The sequence below is a fragment of the Eulemur rufifrons genome, chromosome 3, assembly GCF_041146395.1.
Source record: "Eulemur rufifrons isolate Redbay chromosome 3, OSU_ERuf_1, whole genome shotgun sequence".
Lineage (NCBI taxonomy): Eukaryota > Metazoa > Chordata > Mammalia > Primates > Lemuridae > Eulemur > Eulemur rufifrons.
In genome coordinates, this window is record NC_090985.1 from 86646439 (window position 1) to 86669253 (window position 22815).

General features: G+C 36.9%; 1 protein-coding gene across 1 annotated transcript in view; it reads left to right on the forward strand.

Moving 5' to 3' along the window:
* CPA6 (carboxypeptidase A6) overlaps positions 1-22815 on the forward strand; it is a 265046-nt gene that overhangs the window by 204859 nt on the left and 37372 nt on the right. The window contains exons 7-8 of the mRNA XM_069466420.1: positions 9540-9650; positions 10178-10268. Of these exons, the coding sequence (XP_069322521.1) occupies positions 9540-9650; positions 10178-10268 (202 nt within the window). The remainder of the gene's footprint in view (positions 1-9539; positions 9651-10177; positions 10269-22815) is intronic.

Here is a 22815-nt window from a genome sequence, read left to right on the forward strand (position 1 = left end):
CCATAACAAAGTTATTTGTAAGTACTTTTCTAATCTGAATGACATCATCTGATAAGAATAGACAAGAAAAGGGGCTGAAGTTGTAGCAGTTAGCCATTGAGATCCTGATACAAACTCAGGGGGAGTAATATTTACACATAGGGTTGCCAAGTAATTTTCAGTAGCAGTCCACTTATACATCTTTTTGTTTTTTTATATTGTGGAGAGGCCAGTTTAATTCTTTGTTGCCAGTGCACGTGGAATAGCATTTGCTTCGTTTTTTATAATCACCTCCCGTCCAATGAGGCAATTTGGGCTTTGTTCACTTTGTGAGTTTGAAATTGTCAGTCTCCCAGATTGAGTAATTTAAGCCATGGCTGGTGTTTATTGGCCCAGGGTTATGCATAGCACTTAAATTTTTTCTCAGATAATTCTACAATCCTGGGACAAATTCAACCAGAGTTATTCATATAATATTTAGAAGTAACTAAGGGAAATATTTATTTGATTTCCAAGTGAGAAAGACATTTCCAAGCATAAAAGCAAAGACGGGAGGCACAAAGGAAATGATTGCTAGCCCAGACTACATAAATATATTTTAATGGAGTATTTATTTATGAAGGAAACTGTTCATGACATGCTGCTATATCAAAATCAAACACAGTATGAGCATCATTTTATAATTTTAATTTTGTAAACTCTATACCTGAAATACATGTACATGAAAAATATACCAAATGCTAAAAGAAGATAGGATCAGGGATGGTTTTTATTTTCTTCTTTATGCTTTTCTGAATTTTCCATATTTTCCATATTTTCCATATTAAACAGGACCAAAAATGACTATATTTTAAAAATAAATTTAACCCAGAGAAAACTGAATACATTTCATTGTCAAACTAAACTCAGTTAGGTTTGAGTCATATATTCCTACAGGTATTTTAGAATCAGTGGTTGAATTCCATCTAACTCAGTGACAGACCAAAGATAAAGCAAGAGTTTGTGGGGGAAAAAAAAAAAATGATTGGGACTAAAATGTCCCGAAATGGAAAGTTCTTGCAGACATTGAAGATGTGTAATATACAGGTGGATCTAAATTGGTCCTGATACAGCAGCACAAAAAAGAAAAGAAAAAGAAACACTAAAGCATCCTTAGTTCCCCAGATGAGCTACAGTACTCCTCTGCTGTCTACAGAACCTGAAACCTCACCCTTCGGGCACAGCTTGATTACACTGGAAAACCATCTCCTTTGCACATATCCACCCATCTACACTTGGCACCACAGTGATGGCTGATCCTAAGTGCCAAAAACTGGCATGTGATTCAGATGTACTATGTAGATGATTCAAATACCCAAAAATAGGAATAGGAGACCTTCAGGGAAGCGAGTTATTGTCCAGGCAGGGCAAGTAGTAATATTTGAAGGTGATGGTGGGTTGTAGGCATAGGACAGAGCTCTAAGGAAGACTCGGAGCGCTGGTTGCCAAAGTCCTCTAATTGGGAAGTCTTTCCGGAATGGAAAGGTTCTTTCTCCCAGGATCCAAGAGCTTTCCAGGGAACATTGCTTTTGGATTATCATCTCTTTTGGTCTCATTATGTCTTGCTGCTTATTAAAAGTAAAAATATAATATAAACCCTCAAATATAAGGGTGAAACAAGGTTTTGGTTAAGAAATGTATCACTAAAAGTAAATATTTTTAAAAAGAGAGAACTTAAATTACATGTATAAAATGTGCCAAAAGCCAGGGAATAAAGAAGTAACTGAGAGGTTTACCAAGCCCAGATCAAATATCTATTAATAATAAGTTCAGCTGAGTAAGCAAATATAGCTTTGTTCTTAACTACATAATGGGAAACAGCTCATCATATGAAAATGATCTCCATTTTTTAAGTTGTCTGACTTTGTTCACTGACATTCCAAGTAATTACAATATTCTGATTTGCTTTCTCTTGGTCCTTGGGTACCTTTAGCTCCCCGTAATCTCCCATCCTCACTCTCCCCGATCTTCTTTTTAATCCTCTATATCCTCCAACCTATCTCTCTCCCCTTCTATCAAATTTATAATGTCTCACACATAACAGGATCTATATTAATATTTGTTTTGTTTCCATTTAATTAAATTGAAATCCATTGCATCCACTGCACTCCCCTATCTAATAATAGAGAATGTTCTGGCCATTGTTTATATAGGCAGTGCTCGCTTTCCACAGTAGCACTCGACTATAACAGGGACCACGCTAGGACAGAGTGATCTTAGTTATCAATGAGAGAAATCATTTGTTCTGTGACCCTTACAGAGTTTTATTAAAATATTAACTCTCCTCTCAGTTATGAATATATAAATGATTTTAAAATGGTAAAAATAATATTTAGTATGCTGTCCTTTAAATCATGAGAAATATTGAGACTCGAAATGTCTCATTTGTTTGTAAAACAAGCCTTATCAAATTTGAATTGTGCTTGCCTTCTTCTCTGTATAACTTACAACATGAAATCAGTATTTTTTATAAAAATTTGCCTTGATATACTCCTTTCTTAGTTGGATCGTCATCCTCCTTTCTTTGTTGGATCAACTTTCCATATTTTTCCCTTTGTACTTCCAATGTCATGAAATATCTCTGAGAGTCCCTTTACTGTGAAGTGCTGCCAGCATCTCTTCTGGAACTTCATCCTTTTTATCACAACCACTTTCCTCATGTGTGTGGGTAGATTTGTCTTCACTGGTTCCTCTGCTGAGTATCTGAAGCTGAATGGTGTCGGTGTCAACATTCCCAGTCAGCTACTTGTTCTAAACTCCATTTACATTTGGTTCAAATTTCACCTCCAGTGTTATCACTTTTCATTTCTTTGCTTCACTTTCATCTTAACTGGACAATTTCCTCTTTCCGTCATCCATTTTTGTGAAATATCTTATAGATTTATCACTGGGAAACAAGGACACAACACAGCTACACACTTTGCTGTCTGTGTGTAAACTGATTAAGAGACGCAGGGACCAATCACCACTGACAGACTGTCAAAGAAATGGTGTAATTGGTCCCAGATCTTGATGCATGTCTGTTATTTACATAGTGATTTGAGACTGAAGATCTAGCAGTGGAAACTAAAATTTTCACTGTGGAAGGACGGGTGTTATTTAACTAAACCATGATAGCTGAAATTTCTATATTTCAGAGCCATGCAAAGTGAGGACACCTGTACTTTCTTTTTTGGTAGGTAAAAGATTCTTATGTGGTAGATCTTAATAATGCCAAAGTTGGTCCTGGTTTCGTCTCATGAGTAAATACAAGTAATCATTATTATTAGGCTATTTCAGTGTAAAAGTTCTAGAAATGTGAAATGATATAAATGTGAAAAAGGGTAGACATGCATCTAATAATATATTCTTCCTAGTTACACAAAACATTTTAAATATTTATCTGTATCTCTTACTAGAAAATGCAGTTTAATAGCATTTTTCGGTCTTCACCTGCTCTGTTAGATTAGTCACTGTGGGTGGTTCCAATTATAAATGAAGTATAAAAGTAACTAGAATTTACAAGATTAGCATATGATTTTTCAGTTCTTCATACTTCATTCATGGAGCCTTTTGTACATGTTGCTTTCAAACTAGTATTTAGTTGACCATTTGTATTAAATGAGCTCTTACAGTTGATAGCCATCAACTATCTTTATAGATTAGGCTCCTTTTTTTCCTAATTTTCCTGAAATTCTCCCCTGCTTTACTTCATTCTCCTGGTATTGAATTTTAAATACCTCTTTTGTGTACAGATACACCCACTTTGGTACAACAATGTTTTTCCATCCTAAATAATTTTATTCCGGTCCACTCCAGATGAGGCAATTCTTCATCTAGATGATGACTGTGCCCTTCCTTTTGCCTTAGCTGTAACATGCTTAGTTCTCCCAGTGTGCTTTTCCTTGGATGTGTGGTTATTATTTTTAGGTCCTCTGCAGTGCCTCTAGAAGAAAAACAAAAATAGAGGAACGTCCAAATGTTACTTCTTAAAAGCCATTAACAACAATCCTCAAAAAAATGACCCCCACATTCCACGTTGTCATGAGCTCTAAGAAAGCCACATCCAACCAAATAAATGCAAAAAAAGGAGGGAACTCTTCTACCTAACTTTGTCATACCACACAAAGACTTTAGTAATGGCAAAATTTGTCTTCAATTTTAACCAAAGTTTATTTGCTGAATGTGGGTATATGACATGTGTATGTGTATGAGAAAGCCAAAATAGCCCTGGTAGGTGGTGAATACCAAATAGATTCATTCTTTTTCTTTCTTAAATAACTTCAGAAATGCCCTAACATAGTACCAAACATATCATTTGCCTGGTAAGAGGTAACACTCAAAACTTTCTTTAATGTCTTTTCATGGAAGATCAAAATCAGTTTTGGTGAAACATTTTTAAAATAAATTGAAGTGAGGGGTGCAATACCTAGGGACTGCCACACTGAGGCGTGTGGTGCATTGTTTTGTGACTGGCCATCAGACCAGGACTTCTTAAGTCTTCATAAACAACAATAGTAATCAAGAAATTAAACTTTCAAGGTAGGTCCAGATGCAACCTGATTAGTAGGCATCTGCTTTTCTATGTGTATGGCTGGTATGTATGGATTGATAAAAAGAGTTCTACACATTAGAAGAAAAGCACACCCCTATGTTATTGATGGTTATCATATGTCAGAATAATAGGAAATAGACATATGGTCATGTTTTTTCGAGAAACCCCCACCTAAACCATAAAAGAGAAATGATCTCTGTCCTATTATTTAAAGCATTCATGCAAACGTCCTGTTCGGTATTTAACAGTCATCACTTCGTGATCATTCTTGCTTTGTCTGACCAGATGGGAAATAGCTGCAATTCTTAGAGTTATAAAAATCACAAATATAGCATATGCAATATAATGACACCCTGCTTGTTTGTCAGAGGAAGAACGCATGCTGGCAAGTCTTAAAAATTCAATCCATTCCAGAATAGAATACTATGAACAGCTTCTTTGATTAATATATTGTTTAGAAATGAAGATTTTTAAGTGACGTTAATGGCCTCAAAATAAATAAAACAAAAAGTTGACAGGACATAAGAAAAAGTGATAAACCCCAAATAACAATGTGTTTTTACCACAATTCTCAGTGTTTAAGTAAGAATATAGATGATATAAACAACATAGTAAACTTAATCTAATGAACACATGTAGAATCCCTACCCAACAATTAGATAATGCATATTCTTTTCAAGCACAGTTGGAACATTCATAAAAATTGACTATATATAATACTCGGCCACAAAGCAAGGCTCAACAAATATCAAAGAATTTATACTACATGGACCACATTCTCTAGCTGTAAGGCAGTTGTTAGAAATCATTTACAAAAAATATATCTTTAAAAAACTCACATATTTAAAAACAAACACTTATAAATAATTCATTTAAATCAAATGTTTCAATATTTAGAACTGCATGGCAACAAAGCTACTATACATCCAGACATAAAATGAAACTAAAGTAGTACTGAAGAGGAATTTATAGTTTTAAATAAATATATTAAAAAAGATTAAGGATAACAAATGAGGCAAAAGGAGAAAAAGAGGAAAATAAAAAAAAATTTGAAAAAAAGAATAAAGTCTCCACATTAGTGAGCCAAGCTTTCAACTCAAGAAATTAGAGAAAGAACAAAAGAGTCAACAACAACAGAAAAATGATAAAGAGCAAAAATCAATGGGACAGAAAGCAAAGATACATTTTTCCTATTGTATCTTTATTTTCTGTAAATTTCTGCTGTAGGACTAGATGGTTTTAGAGCTGAATTCTACCATTCAGAGAACTAATAATTCAAATACATTAAAAATACTCTACAAATACTTTGTTTTAAAATACCCACCAAATCACAATAGAGTAATATAACTCTGATACAAAAACCAGACAAACACAAAATAAGGAAATTATAGGACTATCTCAGGTAGGAGAGTAGATGTAAATACAGTCATGTCACTTGATGACAGGGATACTTTCTGGAAAATGTGTCATTAGGCAATTTCATTATTGTGTGAACATGATAGAGTATACTTATACAAACCTAGATGGTGTATATATATATATATTCATATGAAAAAACAAATGTCCTAGCACTATTATTGAATATCATTTTCCCTACTTGATTTGCAATGCCAATATCAAGTGCATATTTCAGGTTTATATACATGCTCCATTATAATTTTACGGAACCACCATCATATATGCAGTTCATCATTGACCACAACGTCATTATGTGGCACATGACTATATTAGCAACCTGAATCCAGCCAATGTGTTAAGACTACATATCATAACCAATGGGCTTATCTCAGGAATACAAGGATGGGTTAATAATAGAAAATTATTTACTGACATTTATAACAACCACCAAATGATTATGTCAATACATGAAGAAAAATCATTTGCTAAAATTCAACATCCATTAATGACAAAAACAACCACCTAAATAAAAAACTGAAGATCACATCTTTGATGTGATCAACCTTGATTCCAAAATTAATGTGAAGAAAGAAGGGTCAAAAATTATCCAAGATAATTTTGAACTGAAACAACACGGGGACATACATCCTACTAGATTCATCAGATTCCATATAAACCATGGTGTAGGGTTGGTGAATGGATATAGACCTAAGTACATTAATACAATTCCACCCACAAATGGAAACTTGTTATTTGACAGAGGTAGCATGTTAATTCACTGCAGATGGGCATGTTTACTGATTTAGAGAAAAAATGACAACATTTTGTAAAGTTGAAGGCATGTAAATCTATGACCCAACAAATCCGTTCCTAGATATATATTACAAAGAAACTCTCACATATGTCTAGGAGAAATGTGCAAGAATGTTCGTTGCAATATTATGACAGTAAAATATGAAATACAACCTAACTGTCCATCAACAAAATAAGGGATCAATATATTGTGTATTTACCTATAATGGAATACCATTTAGCAGTTAAAATGAGTAAATCTTCAACTTAATAAATTTCAGAAATATAATGGGGGAAGCAGACTGCAGATTAATACATCATGATCTCATTTGCATAATATTTTAAAGCATACACACAATATTATATATTGTTCACAAATCCATATATATGTACCAACACACATAATCATGCATGAGAATAATAGTGTCAAACTTAGGATATGGATTACCTTGGTGGAGGGAAAGTGGGATCAGGGAGGGAGTGATTAAAAATGGGGAGAGGGGCTTCTGTTTTATCTATAATGTCTCAGTTTTTAAAAAAAGATTTGATAAATATGGCAAGATGTGTTGGTGGGCAGACTTCTCTGTATTTTTTCTACTTGCTTAAAATATGTTGTAGTTTTTTAAAAGGAAGTTAGCAATATTCTTTTAAATATAAAACTATGGCGATCACTTTCACTGGAGAAGACAGTGGGATGAGAACATTGCCATGCAGGTCTGTAGCACAGATGGCCATGTAGGTATTAATACTAACGTGATCTGTGCTTGGGAAAGATGAGACTTCCCCAGCTTGGATGGAGACGAAAAAGGTATGGTCCCCAATGCTAGGAAGGCAGGGAGAGAAATTACCATGGCTTTTTCCTATCCCTTCTTTCACGCCTTGTTGTCCCAGCTACTTTCTCTTGCTATCTCTTTTCTCTTTCTCTGTAGAGTGGCATGGAAAGCCACAGCTGAGGAACTTTAAGAAAGGAATGTAGCCAACAGCCAACCATGTAGCTCTGCCCTGCCATCCCAGCAGAGGACTTCCTCCAAGCATTGGGGAATCTCCACTTATTACAGGAAAACAAAATTTCAGGACTTGTAAAATTGATCACATACTGGGGATTTCCCCCTAGTTGGAAGCATTAGACAGTTAATAGAAATTCAAGCATATACAAAAATTCTATTGAAATTAGTTGGGCCAACAATTATAATTGAACCTTAAACAAAAAGAGAACAAGAGAATTATATTAATGTTTGTCAGTTTGTGTTAATGTCATAGTTATTTAAATTATATGTAATAAAATTGTATTTAACTCTTATGTTCTTGAGTATACCCCTACGTTTTCAACATTATTTCTAATTTAGCGATAGTTTCTAACAAATTGTATGATTGGCTTCTCTCTATGAATAGAATTCTCACCATATAAATACAAAATGCTGCTATGATGGGTTCAGAAATCCAACTTAACTAGATGATGTAAAAGAGGATTGAAATTTTAAGGACTTAATTTTCCAAGGCAGTATATACATAATTTAAGAATTTTTTGGGGGGGAGGAGGAGGGAAGTACAAAGTTTCAGTTCTATTTAATATGAGTTAAATAAGTCCTAGAGAACTACTGTAGAGCATGGTGCCTATAGTTAACAGTACTATATTGTATACTTAAAAAATTGCTAAGAGGCTAGAGCTTATGTTAAGTGTTCTTATCACAAAAAATAATGGTGATAAATAAAGAGGGCAGGAGGAAATTTTTGGATGGAGGTGACAGATATGTTTATAGCATAGATTTTGGTAATGGTTTTGCAGGTATATACTTATCTTGAAATCCATAAAGTTATATAGATTAAATATGTACATCTTTTTATATGTCAATCCTACCTAAATAAAGTGATTTTATTAAAAATTTTATTTTGGAATTGTGTTTTTAATATGCTGAGAATTCAAAGAATCCAAACAGTTGTAAAATGAAAGGTGATTCTCCTAACCACACGTTGTCCTCCAGTCCTCCAGCAGAGAGGCAGCCACCGTTACAAGTTTCCTATATGTTCCCCCAAGATATTCTATATGTAGACAAACATGCATCAAAAAGAACTTGTTAAAAAGTTAATTCTATAGGAATGGTATTTCAAAATGTCTATATTCTCAACTTAGCACATAACACTTTGCTATTTGAGGCCAATCTGTAGTGCGAATCCTCAGACTTGGGGTCAGACACAAGAGACGTGAAACTCAATCACAAGAGCAAGACTTCAAAGGAGCCACAATAAAGATGACAAAGATGTTCTATTGTCCATTAAATGTTTTATAAAAAGGTAAGGAGAAAAGAACAGAGTCTCCATGCAGTAAGTCTCCAAGCATACCAAGGCTTGAGGCTGGTACCAACTAGATATAAACAATTAAGTGACATATAACTTGTATGTGCTATGATGTATCATGTAAGACTATCAAATAGATTTAGGTAATTATTTTGTCCATAATTGAATGGAATCTAAAAAGAGCTGGTTATACAAAAGCATATCTGTATTGTTACTTTCTTAATCATCCTAAAAATTTAGCTAGATCTGAAATAGTGTAAGAAGCTGCCCAATTAATCTGTTTTGACAGCTTGGCTAAAAATTATTGGTAATAATGAGTTTAATTCAGACAAAAGTCTTAACAGAGAATGTGTAATGTCCAAGAGCACAGCTCATGATAGCTTATTACTTTTTAACCCACAGTATTTGCTATTTCTCATGGGTAGAAAGAATTTTAACGCTTTTTTTCCTAAACCTATATTCGGGACCAATTTATAAGAAAAATGTCACCTTTGTCTTTTAGGCTCTTCTAACATATAGGAGTGACCCAGCCATGAGAAAAATACTGAATCATCTCTATTTCTATATCATGCCTGTGTTTAACGTTGATGGATACCATTTTAGTTGGACCAATGTAAGTCACTTTGCCTATCCAATTGAAAAAAGGACTGAATAAGTCATAGAAAACAGAGTCACAGATTTCTAGAACAGGAAGGAAGCTTGGTGGTCAGTCAGCTGAGTGGTTCTACACATGCAAAAGAAGGCTTCACTCCTTTCCCAATCAGAACACCAACCATTTGATTTCGTTTTTATGTTTGGCTTTTGCATAAGATTTCATGTAAATAAACACTTCTCTTTCCAAATAAATTGTAAACAAACAAACAAACAAACAAACCACTGATCTAATCCAACCCATTCAATTTTGCCTGTGAAGAAATGAGGCCAAGAGAAAACAAGAGACAGGAAATTCATGGCAGAAATTGGAGCATGAACCTGGGTCTCCACTGCTAATCCAGTCCTTTTCCCACTCCCGGGGCTTGTCTATTCACTGAAGAACTCTCCCTTCAGTGGTGTGACTTGTTCCCTGATTGAGCTACTAAAATGCATGTGAATAACCTTTTAAGTATTTTTCTCTGCACCTGTTTTCTTAATTATGTCTAGGATCGATTTTGGAGAAAAACAAGGTCAAGGAACTCAAGGTTTCGCTGCCGAGGAGTCGATGCCAATCGTAACTGGAAAGTGAAATGGTGCGGTAAGTTGGGGACTAATTGGGATTCAGATCAGAAGGTTTCCACAGGTTTTATTCTGCAAAATGATGAGCCCATTAGGACTCTAATGGGAGACTCCTGTTTTTCTGTAAGTGAAAACCTAGTAAAGAAAGGCACAGATATGTGCATTATAGCTGTAATTTGCAAAAGAAAATGAAACGGTTCTTTTCTTTAATGTATAAAAATCAAGTTGAATCTGTTGATTCAATCTTGAACATTGAAAATTTAAATACAGATGTAAGAGCAGAAAACTGAGGAATATTTTTCATTCCCAACATTAAAACCATGGTTGGTGGTAAGAGTCTGGTTAAAGGTTTTCATCCTTTTCACATGAGTAGCACAGATCCTGCCTTTGTCTGTCCATGCTGGTCAAAGCTGTCCAGTCCTTGTCTAGAACCTACTAATCTGCCAATCATACATTTATTGGCCACTCACAAGGGGCAACATTTCTGCTGCACTCCGTGTTACACTGATACTCCCCTTTCAAGCAAAGGGAAGGTGTCGTTTTAAAGATGAAAATCCTTTTACAGAATAAAGAAGCAGGCAAGTACCAGGGGGGAAATGAGAAAATTAGTCACCGCTGGTATATTTGCAGCAGAAAAAGGAGGAGAGGGAAAGTATTGTCAAAATGCAGTTTTAAGGAGCTGCCCTTTTGCAGAGTGTGTCCGTAGCTCCCTCAAAATATAGACCCTTGTATAATGGAAAGCTTCTCAGGTTAGTCCCTTAGAAATGAGGCTTATTCTGAATGCACTCATTCTACTATGTGTTGGGTTCTCACGAGATGCCAATCCTCCCATTCCCACCAGTGTCAGACAGAATAACTGGGCAGGGGCTTAGCCTCCTTCCCCATATCCCTCCAAGGAGCAGACCTCAGTCAATTAGAATTGGCAGTTAAGAACATGCCCTAGCTGAAAGAGTGCGGCTCTAAAATAGGACAGACATGCTTTGATTCCACCATTACTAGCTCAGTGATTTGGGCAATTTTCTCCAATCTATGAAAATATAATAACAACCACCTAGTGGGGTTCTTATAGGGACTAAAGGAATTTACATATGTGAAATGTTTTATTTTGTTCCTGACTCCAGACAGGGGTTTCTGTATCAGTGACTCATCCCTGCTTCCCTGACCTCCAGAACAGCCAGTTCACCGCTGAGCCTCAAATCAATTGGAGAAACAGCCTCTTTCCTTCATGCGGGTGTCATGATGATGAGCAATAATGTAAACTTAAAAGTGCTTGCGTCCATGGGGGAAGAAAAAGCATTGCATAAATACCATCATGCGGTAGTACAGACGGCTAGAATTAGAAACTGTTTTCTCCAGCCTGGACTGAGAAAGCAAACATGTTCACATTAACTCCCAAAATCCACTAATTTAAAAAAATTTCCATTTTTCCTTCTCTCTGAGGGGTCCATTTTGCATTTTCATCACTAAGGGGAGGTTTCGCTAGTTAGCAGAGACTTGGATGTGTGTGTATGTCATCTGTGAGCCTGCAGTCAGCTGTGTGAGTGCACTGGGTGGGTAACACTAGCAGGCCAGCCGGCTCTGCCTGCGTAAAGTCAGGCTCCTGTTTCCATCAGGTTGCAAGTGAGGTCTTATGTCCCTGTGCTCTTCTTCCTTTACCAGCTCGCTTCCTTCATACACAGGCCTTCTTTGATTTTTCAGTTTCAACTGTAGTCCCAACTAGGATTCCTTTAATTCTTCCCAGTTTTAAATAGTTCTGATTTTTCCTGCGAGTCAACACTCAAGATGTACACTCTTAGGTATATACCCAAGAGAAATGAAAACTTTTGTCCACATCGTGGCTTGTACGTGAATGTTCATAGCAGTATTCTGCATAATAGCCAAACAGTGGAAGCAACCCAAATGTCTATCAACTGATGAACAGATAAACAAAATGTGGTATATTTATACAGTGGAATATTATTTGGCCATAAAAAAGATGAAGTACTGATACATTCTGCAACACGGACGCACTTTAAAAACATTATGCTAAAAAAAGCCAGTCACAAAGGACCAAACATTGTATGATTCTGTTTATATGAAATGTTCGGAATAGGCAAATCTATAGAGCTAGAGAGTAGATCAGTGTTTGCCAAGGGTTGGGGAGAGGGGGAAACAGGGAGTGATTTCTCATGGGTAAAAGGTGTTTTGGGAGATGATGAAAATGTTCTAGAATTAGATAGGGACGATAATTGTGAATATACTAAAAAACCATTGAATTGTATACTTTAAAAGGTACAAGCTGTTATAAAATTTTTAAATTTCTATTTAGGAGCAAGTTAAGCACTTATTGAAACATAATAACTCTTTTAGAACACTCAGTTACCTATTGTAAATTGTAAAATAGATGTAACATGGAGAAAATCATATATTTTTAACAGCCCAACCACGTATGCTCTTCTCTTCCCACCACCCTCTCACTCTATCCAAAAAAAAGAGGCCTGTTCCCGTTGGGCAATTATTTTGGTGGAGCACCTGGGGTGAAGGGAGAAACCACTGCACACTGGTGGTTTTCAGCCAGCGCCTGTGAAATAACAGCAGATGGCCACCAGCCTGCTTTCTAAGAGGATGGTTCCTCCAGCTGAGTGGCTTTTGTTTGGTGAGAGCAATGCTAGCTGAGAACCTAAGCTGAATTGTGCTGAAAATATAGGGAATTGCAGAAACCAAAGGTGGGGCAAGGAGAGGGAATACAAAGAGATAACATTGCTAGACTGTATAGAAAGGGATGTTGGTACTCAAAGATGACAAAGGAGGATTTTTAATTAAATTCTCTTCAGTGTTTCATAACAACCACCACAGGTAATATTCAGTACAATCTATTTCACTTACTAAGCGTAGGAGCCCAGAGAAAACTCCCCCTTCGCCCTCAGAAGGTTCACTGAAAATCAGTTGACAAAAGACAGATTAATAGAAGAAAAGGCATACAAATCTGATTTTAATGTGCATACCGTGAGGGAATCACTTTGGATTATTTATTACCCAATAATCCACTGGGGCACAGATATTTATAAATCCTTCTTTATAAGGAAAGGGGAGATGGAGCCGTTGTGGCAAGTTGAGGGATAATAAATGATTTTTAGGGAAATTCCATGGGATTGAAGAACATACAATGGCCTGAGACAAAGTCTGTTGGGTCCACATAGCACACAATGGTTTGTGACAAAATCTGTCCAAGTGTGTTGACAGACTTCAGTCTTTCTTCCCGTGATACGAGTTAAATTAATGAAAACTGAGAGAAGGAACCAGAGGTAATTGTTTTCTTCTTTGGCAGGTCTGGACTTGAGGTAAATAAGGAAGTATCAGAGTAAAGCTTCTTCCAACATCTGCTAGTCTCCAAGGACCTTTAATTTAAAATAATCTGCATGCTAGGGTGCCATATTTTGGAGTACCAATTTCTGAGCCCCAACATAAGGATTTGTAGAATTGGATCTGCTCTCTCAATCTAAGAGATAATAAGAAAAACCCAAAGTGTTTTTTCCTGTTCTTACGTAGTCACACAATACAGCAGTTCTAAGACCAGATGTGTGGAGGTTTTCCACACACACACCAAGCAATTCTGCAGCAGACACCAGCTGGCTGTCTTATAATCCAATTCACTTCTGATGCTATCTACCTGGAGGTAACGTCAGATCCCACAGATTGAGGACTCCGTCCCACCAGACCACCCTCCACCTCAGATGCCTGTCACCAATCTCAGGTTATAGCCCATTCTTCTGACCCCGTCCTCTGGTTTGACTAATTCTCTAGAGCGTGTCACAGAACTCAAGGGAACACTTTACTTAATGTTTAGCCATTTATTACAAAGGATATTACAAAGCATACAGATGGGCATCCAGATGGAAGAGATGCAGACATAGGACAAGGTATGTGGGGAGGGGTGGGAGCTTCCATGCCCTCTCTGGGTGCACCACACTCTAGGACTCTCCATGTGTTCAGCTATTTGGAAGCTCTCTGAACCCAGTTCTTTTGAGTTTTTATGCAGTATTCATTACATAGGCATGCTTGATTATCAAGCTGATCACCAACTTGTTAATTAAATTGATTACCAATGGCCAATGGTGATCAACTTAACCTTCAGCCTGTCTCCCCTCCCAAATATATTTAGGAGGGAAGATATATACTTATTTATTATATATATTGCTTTTATTATATATTATGTAATATATTTTTTTCTTAAATATATGTATATACATCTCGCAGTATCACAATGGAGGTGTGATGAAGTGCTGAGACTGGCTTCAGGGTAAGCTCAGGGTCAGAACTAATCCACGTCAAATTTTCAGAGGCATGGAACTCACAGCAAGAATGCACTGCCTTATAAGAGTGGATTTCTATCACTGGAGATTTAAAGACAAGATCTGGATAATCTCTGGCTGACAATGACATGTTACTGGGGTTAAACATCAACTAATTGGTGGAACTAGACCCTTAAGTTTCCCACCACCTCTTTTAGTGATGATTCTAACATACACTAATATAATTTTAAATAAAAACAAATGTATTGAGTACCTTCTATTATGCAAGGTACTATAAATTGTATCAGAAAGTCCTGAAAGATTTAATGAGTTCACATCCAACTCCCAAGAAATTATTTGGGATTCTGGAGAAATAAAAAGGGAAAAATCTGTTGGCTGATCCTATTCTTTGCTTTTCAATCAAAGTAATATAAAAAGATATGTTAATCACCTAATATTCATGAAAGTTGGTAGAGAAATTTTACAACTGGAAGATCAGTGAGCTAAATTCTTATGTTTAGTTGTGTTTTAAGTAAAAGGAGTTAAGGACATAGAATCCTGGAGATTTAGAAATTTAGATCATAAGGATTTGCTCACTGTTGTTGATACTTGGCTAATGTTTTTTAAGGATTCATTATGTGTCAAGCACATGCTAAATGCTCAACATGAATTTCTCATTGATAGATGCTATGATTATCCCTACTTAACTGATGAAGAAACTGAGAAACTGAAGAAACTAATGAAGAGTCAGCGAAGTTAAGACACTTGCTCAAGATTATCAATTAAGCTAGAATGCAAAGTCAAATCTCACTGACGCCAGTGTCTGTTTCTAACCATTAGTCTGACTCCTTAGGGATCGACTGGCCATGAGTGATCACTGTTAGGCCACTTGGTTAAAGAGTTACACAATGTATGACTGCAAAGGAGTAGTTATGGTAACAGAAAAATAATAGGAATGTGACTATTCTATTCAAAATGAAACAGACAAGAAATAGTGAGAGATTGGGAATGTATTGAGAAGAGGAAGATTCCCCAGGTGCTATCTCTGATCTCAGGCCACTGCATACCATGCAGGTAGTTTGAAATTACAAACCCATGTGCTGTCAGACCTATAGTTATGAATTCTCCGGGGAGACTTCTTCCCAGCCAGAGCTTGGCATCTTCTTGTTTTTCTTGATTTTCTTGCAGCACACACTTTCATTGAAAGTATCCCACTTTGAGGGTCTCAGGTGTATGTCTGGGTCTTGCTCTTGCTCCCTGCATGCTGAGGACACAAATCCTGAACTCTCGCCCCTGCCACATGTGGCCGTTGAAACAAGCCGCTGGGTCAGAGCTCAGCAGAGCCCCCAGGCAAGCCTGCAGCTTTTGCTTGGGCTCTAACAGTTCTCATTCCAGCTCCTTCTTCATGCTTGTATGCTCAGGAACATTCCTGAGAATTTTGCCACATATTTAAATTGATTTCCTGATCATTTAGATGTGTTTGTAGCAGGACCTTTTATCACAAATCTGCCACAATTCCATCATATTGCCAGAAAAACCACGTCTCATTTTAGAGCTTAACATTAATTAGAATTAGTGTTGGCCTGACTTCTGGAGGATGGATTAGGGCCTTCTCACCTAAATGTGTCTAAAACAATCTAACCTGCACCTGATCATATAGAACCCATCATGGCCAGGCAACTTTCTTTCTTCTATGTTGCCTCCTACAAGTAATAATATCATAAGAGCAATAATATCACAGTTTCAAAATAAAATTATGCAGCTTTAAGGTATTTCTTATTTTTATTTTAAATGTTGTCTTTGAAATTCTGTATAACAGTCTTTTTGATATTTGGGGAGAGCTGATAATGAATGTTGAAACTTAGGAAGAACTGGTTTTTAATGATGTTTCTGATTTTATTATGTGTTTTCCTTTTAAGTTTCTCTCAGAATGAAGCCTGTAGTGCATGTTATGGGTAGGGACTCTCCGACCATTCCAGTCCCTTTCTAGTGTGCCTTCCTGTAGTGCTGAGGCCAAAAAGATAAAAGCTGCATTTCCTAGAACCCCTTAAGCTAGGGATCTGGGTGTGACTTTGGTTTACTCATCTGAGACTTAGAATGTAGAAGAAAGATGGAGATGGCATCTCTGTCCCTGCTGTCCACCACCACCATCAGGGTGGGTGGTGCACCTGAGGCAGCTTTACCTTCTTGGTTCTTCCCTGAGTGTGCTGCTTCCTCATCTTAGAAGAGGCAGGAGCCCCGTTGGTAACCTGTGTCATGGCTCTTAAAGTCATCCAGAAAGGCTCATACTAGAGTTTCTTTCCCAGTAGCTCCTAAAGACATTTTTTTGCTCTGCAAAAAAATTTTTACTTAAACTAGCCACAGTGGATTCTGTGCCCTTTCATGAAACCTTGGCCAATACAAAATCTTTTTGAGAAACATTTCATTCCTCAGTTTATATCTATTACTTTGGCCAAGAATTCTACTCTTTCAAAAGCTTTATCTGACATTCAGCTCGTTTTTTTTTCTTTATATTCATTCTTGCTATTCTCCCAACTTTTCATATTCTATTGCCATCTACCATGCTAATTTGTCCTTTTAAAATAAAGTATCTATTAGAAATATTAGTAGGCTATTATCTCTATCTCCTTAGCATTACTTAGCTAGAGAATATATTAATTCCTTTCAGCACTCCTTTAACTCATCAAACTTAAACATGTTTGTGCAAACTTCATTCTTTCCAGGATAGAAGACCACAGGCTAAACTGAAAATTCTTTGTTTCTAAGATTTAAAGAAAATACAAAAAGGTTTCATTTTCTTCTTTTCTTGTTCAAATATATTTTTCAGCTAATACAGCACTAAAAAGAGCTAGTCTGTTTTATCTTTTGTGAAGCCACTCTTAAACTCTTTTTTCCTAAATACTGATTATATGCAAAAATTATTTCATCTCCCCGTTTTATATTTCATGTTTCTTATCCATGACATGCCCAAATGCTTTTTAAAATAAAGTTTTTGTAATCACAGATTATAAATAATGCTTGGAACTAATTGTGCGTGTGAGGGCCTGTGTGTGTGTGTGTGTATGTGTATACACAAAGCGGTATATTGTTTTATTTCTCTGATCATTCTTGTGGGTAAATATGCAATAATTTGTATTTTAAGAACAATATCTAGGTTATTTATAACATTCATTCCAACACATGAACAAATACCTTTGTGAAATTTTTGATAATGATGTTATAAACAAAGTTTAAAAACCTTTACAAATAGCTTGATTTTGTAAGTCACTGAAGTAAGTAAGCAGTATATGAAAATGGTATTTTGAAATGAAGAATGGAGGAGGTGGCAGAATCATTCCCTTGGCTCTTGGGATACTGAGCTACTGATTTTTCATTTGATGTTTAAGTCCAGTAATTTTATTGCACCTGTTTCAGCAGGTAACATTCTCATGCTGCTCAATCTTTAGAAGGCCTCCCGTCTTTCCCTGGGCACAGGAGTAAGCGTTTTACAAAGCTTCTATCTAATTCTGTTTCCACTATTCTGGTTGCTTTTCAATATTATTGTATTTCTGATTTCACTGGAAACAAACTACATCTCTCTGATAATTTTCCTCCAGCTGTATCATTTGCATTTGAGAAGTCATGTTATTTTTTATTTTCATAAATTTCATGCCTATCTAACTGCTTTGATTTTTTGGGGTCTTTGCTACCATTTTTAATATCTCATAAGCCTTATAGCATTATTTTCCTTCTGGGTCACTAATGCTATTAAATATTTTCCTTGTTTTCAGGTTCCCAATACCCTTTCAATTTATTATATATGATTGTTTTTAATCCAAACTGCTTTTGAAGTAACTTTTTTGTTATTAAAACAATCTCTTTTGAATGCTATTTTTACAAGCAGATATAGGCAAATAATGATATTCTTTTTATCTACCACTTTTTTTAATTGTTCAAAAAGCTATGATAGGCTGAACGATGACATGAGACAGATGGGCAGTCACCTTGCCTTTATACTGTCTTCCAGAACAGCATTCCCCAAACTGCACAAAACCCTAATGAATTTTAAAACTCTGGTGGACCAGAAGGAGTGAGAAGATGCCCCCAAAAATAACCGATGTTAATGACTGAAGTAGCTTTAAAATGTAAAAAAAAAAAAAAAAAAAAAGTTTTCTTTTTTTACAATATAAGAAAAAAAACAAACACATTTTATATAGTTGTCACCTCAGAAGTTATCAGATGCATGACTGAATTTCGTCATTTATTGAACTACTATTTATTGAGCTGGTTATTGGGAAAATAGTGATGAACAATGAATGAAACAAAGAAACTCAGGTCGTGAAACATCCTCTGAAGAAAATCATAACACCAGGAAAGAGACAGTGGCAAGGATGGGGTGGGTTAGCTGTTTTAGGTGACCTAAGGAAGCCCACTCTGATAAGATGACACTCGAGGAGGGAAGAGGTCTGGGGAAAGAGAAATGCAGGTAGAAGGAATAATAGTGTAATGGCCTTGAGTTGGGGGCATCTTTGCTCTGTTTAAGGAGGAGGAAGGAGAGCTTCATGGCTGCAGCTGAAGAGGAAGGGAGAGGGGAGTAGGAGGTGAGTCAGAGAAGTAGCCAGGGACAAGACGATGTAGGTCCCGTGTCATAGGAAGGACTTTGGATTTTGCTCTAAATGGGATGGGAACACGTGAGGAGTTTTGAACCGAGGAGCAACATGACCTTACTTTTTAAAAGAATCATTCTGGCTGCTGCATTCCAAATAGATTGTTGAGGGCAGATATTTGGATTCAAATTATACTGTCTCATTTGAATGCATTGTTTTCAAAATACAATAAAAAGTCTAACCTAAGAATATTATTATCCACATCTTTAGAGAACCATGGCATATACCACAATGAACTCTAAATGTAAATGTATCTTTATTATATAAAGAATTTTAGGCCGGGCGTGGTGGCTCATGCCTGTAATCCTAGCACTCTGGGAGGCCGAGGCGGGTGGATTGCTCAAGGTCAGGAGTTCAAGACCAGCCTGAGCAAGAGCGAGACCCCGTCTCTACTAAAAATAGAAAGAAATTATATGGACAACTAAAAATATATATATAGAAAAATTAGCCGGGCATAGTGGCGCATGCCTGTAGTCCCAGCTACTCGGGAGGCTGAGGCAGGAGAATCGCTTCAGCCCAGGAGTTTGAGGTTGCTGTGAGCTAGGCTGACGCCACGGCACTCACTCTAGCCTGGGCAACAAAGTGAGACTCTGTCTCAAAAAAAAAAAAAAAATTTTAAACCTTTTTTAAAGGTACCAAAATAGAGATGAGCAACCATGAGGAAAAAAATATTTGCAGCAAGCTGGGTGTAGTGGCTCACACATGTAGCCCCAGCTACTCAGGAGGCTGAGGCCGGAAGATTGCTTGAGACCAGGAATTTGAGGCCAGCCTGGGCAACATAGCAAGACCCTGTCTCTAAAATATATGTATATAAATATATATATATATATTTGCAACAAATATAGCAGAGAAAGTTTTATTATAATTTTTACATAAACACTTAAGAATCCAACATTACATAATAAAAATAATTTTAAGAGTTTATATAAAATGTAAAGAAAAACTCCAGTAGGTTAAAAAAATTTTAAAAGCATAAAGTCACAATTCAAGAAAATAAACCTAAGAAAATGGGCAGCCTCCTAGTAATCAAAAAAAATATTTAAATAAAACAGTGTACCATTTTATCTATTACATTACTGCCCAAAATGTTTAAAGTGATAACCTAAACTAGAAGCAATGGTAAAACTGAGAGGGCACATATCTCCTGGGCCATGAGAAAGCAATCTGGTGAGACTTGTCAGAAATGTGATCCATTCCTCCATTCATTCAAATACATGGCTAAGCACCTTTTATTTGCCACACTCTGAACTAGGCACTTGGAAAGCAGAGACAAATGCCACAGATTCTCTGTCTTCATGGGGTTTCAAATCATTGAGGTTAAAGTGGATAAAGAGAGGGAAAAGAGACAAAAGGAGAGAAAGAGGGAAAGAGAGAGAAACAAAACCAATAGGGCATGAATAGAGAGAAAGAGATTTAAGGAATTGGCTCACACAATTACAGAGGTTGGCAAGTCCAAAATCTGCAGAGTAGGTTGGCCAACTAGAGAACCAGGGATGAGCCAATGTTGCAGTTAGCAGTCTGAAGACAGAATCCACTCTTGACCCAGAGGAGGAAAGGGGTCACTCTCTTTGCTCAATTCAGGCCTTTAACTGATCAGATGAGGCCCACCCACTTTATGGAGGGCAATCTGCTTTACTCAGAGTCCACTGATTTAAATGTTAATCTCATCCAAAAATACTCTCACAAAAACATTAGGAATAATGTTTGACCACATTATATGGGTGCCGTGGCCTAGCCAAATTGACTCATAAAGTTGATCATCACAGATACTATGGTAGAAATATATATATATAAACACATACATATACATACATATACACACTTGATCAAGTCAGAAAAGTCTTCATAGAGGAGATGATAGCAGATTTGAGTGTTAAAAGCATATTTGTCATCAGGTAGACAAAACTGTGAGACAGAAAATAAATAAAGCTGGGGATGCAGAGTCAAGAGGGCATGCCAGGTAGGGGACACAGGTGGAGGCCATGAAGAAAGTATGCAGCATGTTGCAGTGTGGAGTGTGGTGAGGACGGTGGAGGCCCTGCATGGCTGGGATAAGGATGACAGAAGCCTTGGTAAGAGGTGAGGTACCTGAGGCACCGTACATGCCAAGATCCCATGCCATGCTGAACTATTTGATTCTAGAAGCTATTGTCAGGGAGAAAGGAAAACTTTCCCTTTGTCCCTTGAAGGTTCACTGAAAGATCAACTCACAATAAGGCAGATTAATAAAAGAAAGAGACTACAAATTTCTTTACCATGCACACAGGGAATAATCACAGAGTGATTACCCAATATCCCACTGGGGTCCAGAAGTTTATTTACCTTCACTTTAGAGGGGAAGGGAAGATGAGAAATGTAGGTAATTCTTTCTTTCTTTTTTTTTTTTTTCTTTTTTTTTTTTTTTTTTTTTGAGACAGAGTCTTGCTCTGTCTCCTGGGCTAGAGTGCCTTGGCATTAGCCTAGATCACAGCAACCTCAAACTCCTAGGCTCAAGCAATCCTCCTGCCTCAGCCTCCCATGTAGCCGGGACTATGGTACTTTTTTCTATTTTTAGTAACCATGGGTCTCTCTCAGGTTTGTCTCGAACTCCTGACCTCAAGCAATCCTCCTGCCTCGGCCTCCCAGAATATAGGTAATTTTGTTGAGGGGCAATAAGCTGTTACTAGGGAAGATGAATAGATACTTGGGAGAATGAATGGATGGGGGTAACAAATTGACTTGTAAATGATTCTCTTTGGAAATTAAATTAACCTGAGAGACAGATATTATCTTTAAAATGGGTTGGGCTAGGTCTGGTTGCATTCTTGATCTTCTTTCCTGCAATATTTTGAGATAACAGGGAGGAGAAGGAAAGACAATTGTTCTCCTTGTTGGATTTATCTGGTTTTTGTGAAGAGGGAAAGCCTCTTCCAATGCCTATTGATCTCTAAGGACCTTTAATTCAAAATACTCTTTATTTCAAGGAATCATATCTGGGGTAAAGTTCCCTGAGCTCCTTCACATGCTCCTTCACATTATAAGAATGGGGGGTTACATCAGAGAGAAAATTACAAAAAGTCATAGCACACTTTCAGGGCTTATCAATTTCATTGAAAGATTTTGGAAGGAGAATTATTTTAGGTCAAAACAAACCCAAATATATAATTGAGTGAACTGTACAATTCACATGAATTTTTAAGATAAAAACGACGATTTCAAAGAAGTTCTGGACTTACGTTCTATGTTGGCTTTGCCTGTAGGGGTATTTTGATGGAAACGTTTGACAACACTGGATAATTGGGAGCCTTTTTCAAAGGTTTTTAAGGTAGAAGAAAACAACTGATCTCTGAGTGTCACTTGAGCAGGAGTGTCAACCAAAGGGCTGGTTAGGAAACTGCAGCAGGATCCCAGTCCAGGAGGCAATAAAGCAAATGGAGAGAAAAGCGCTCATAGGAACACGGAAACAGCAGCATTCACTATGACAACAGTGAGCGGAGAAGCTCAGAGGGAAAAGGGAGGCATCCCAGATGACTCCGCCTCTGGCTAGAGTACCTGGTGGATAGAGACATCACCTACCAAGACTTGGCACCGGGGAGGAGGTTGGGATTTGGTGGAAAACAGGAGTGCAGTTTTGAGCGATGGATTTGAGGGGCTTGTGGGAATCTAGGGA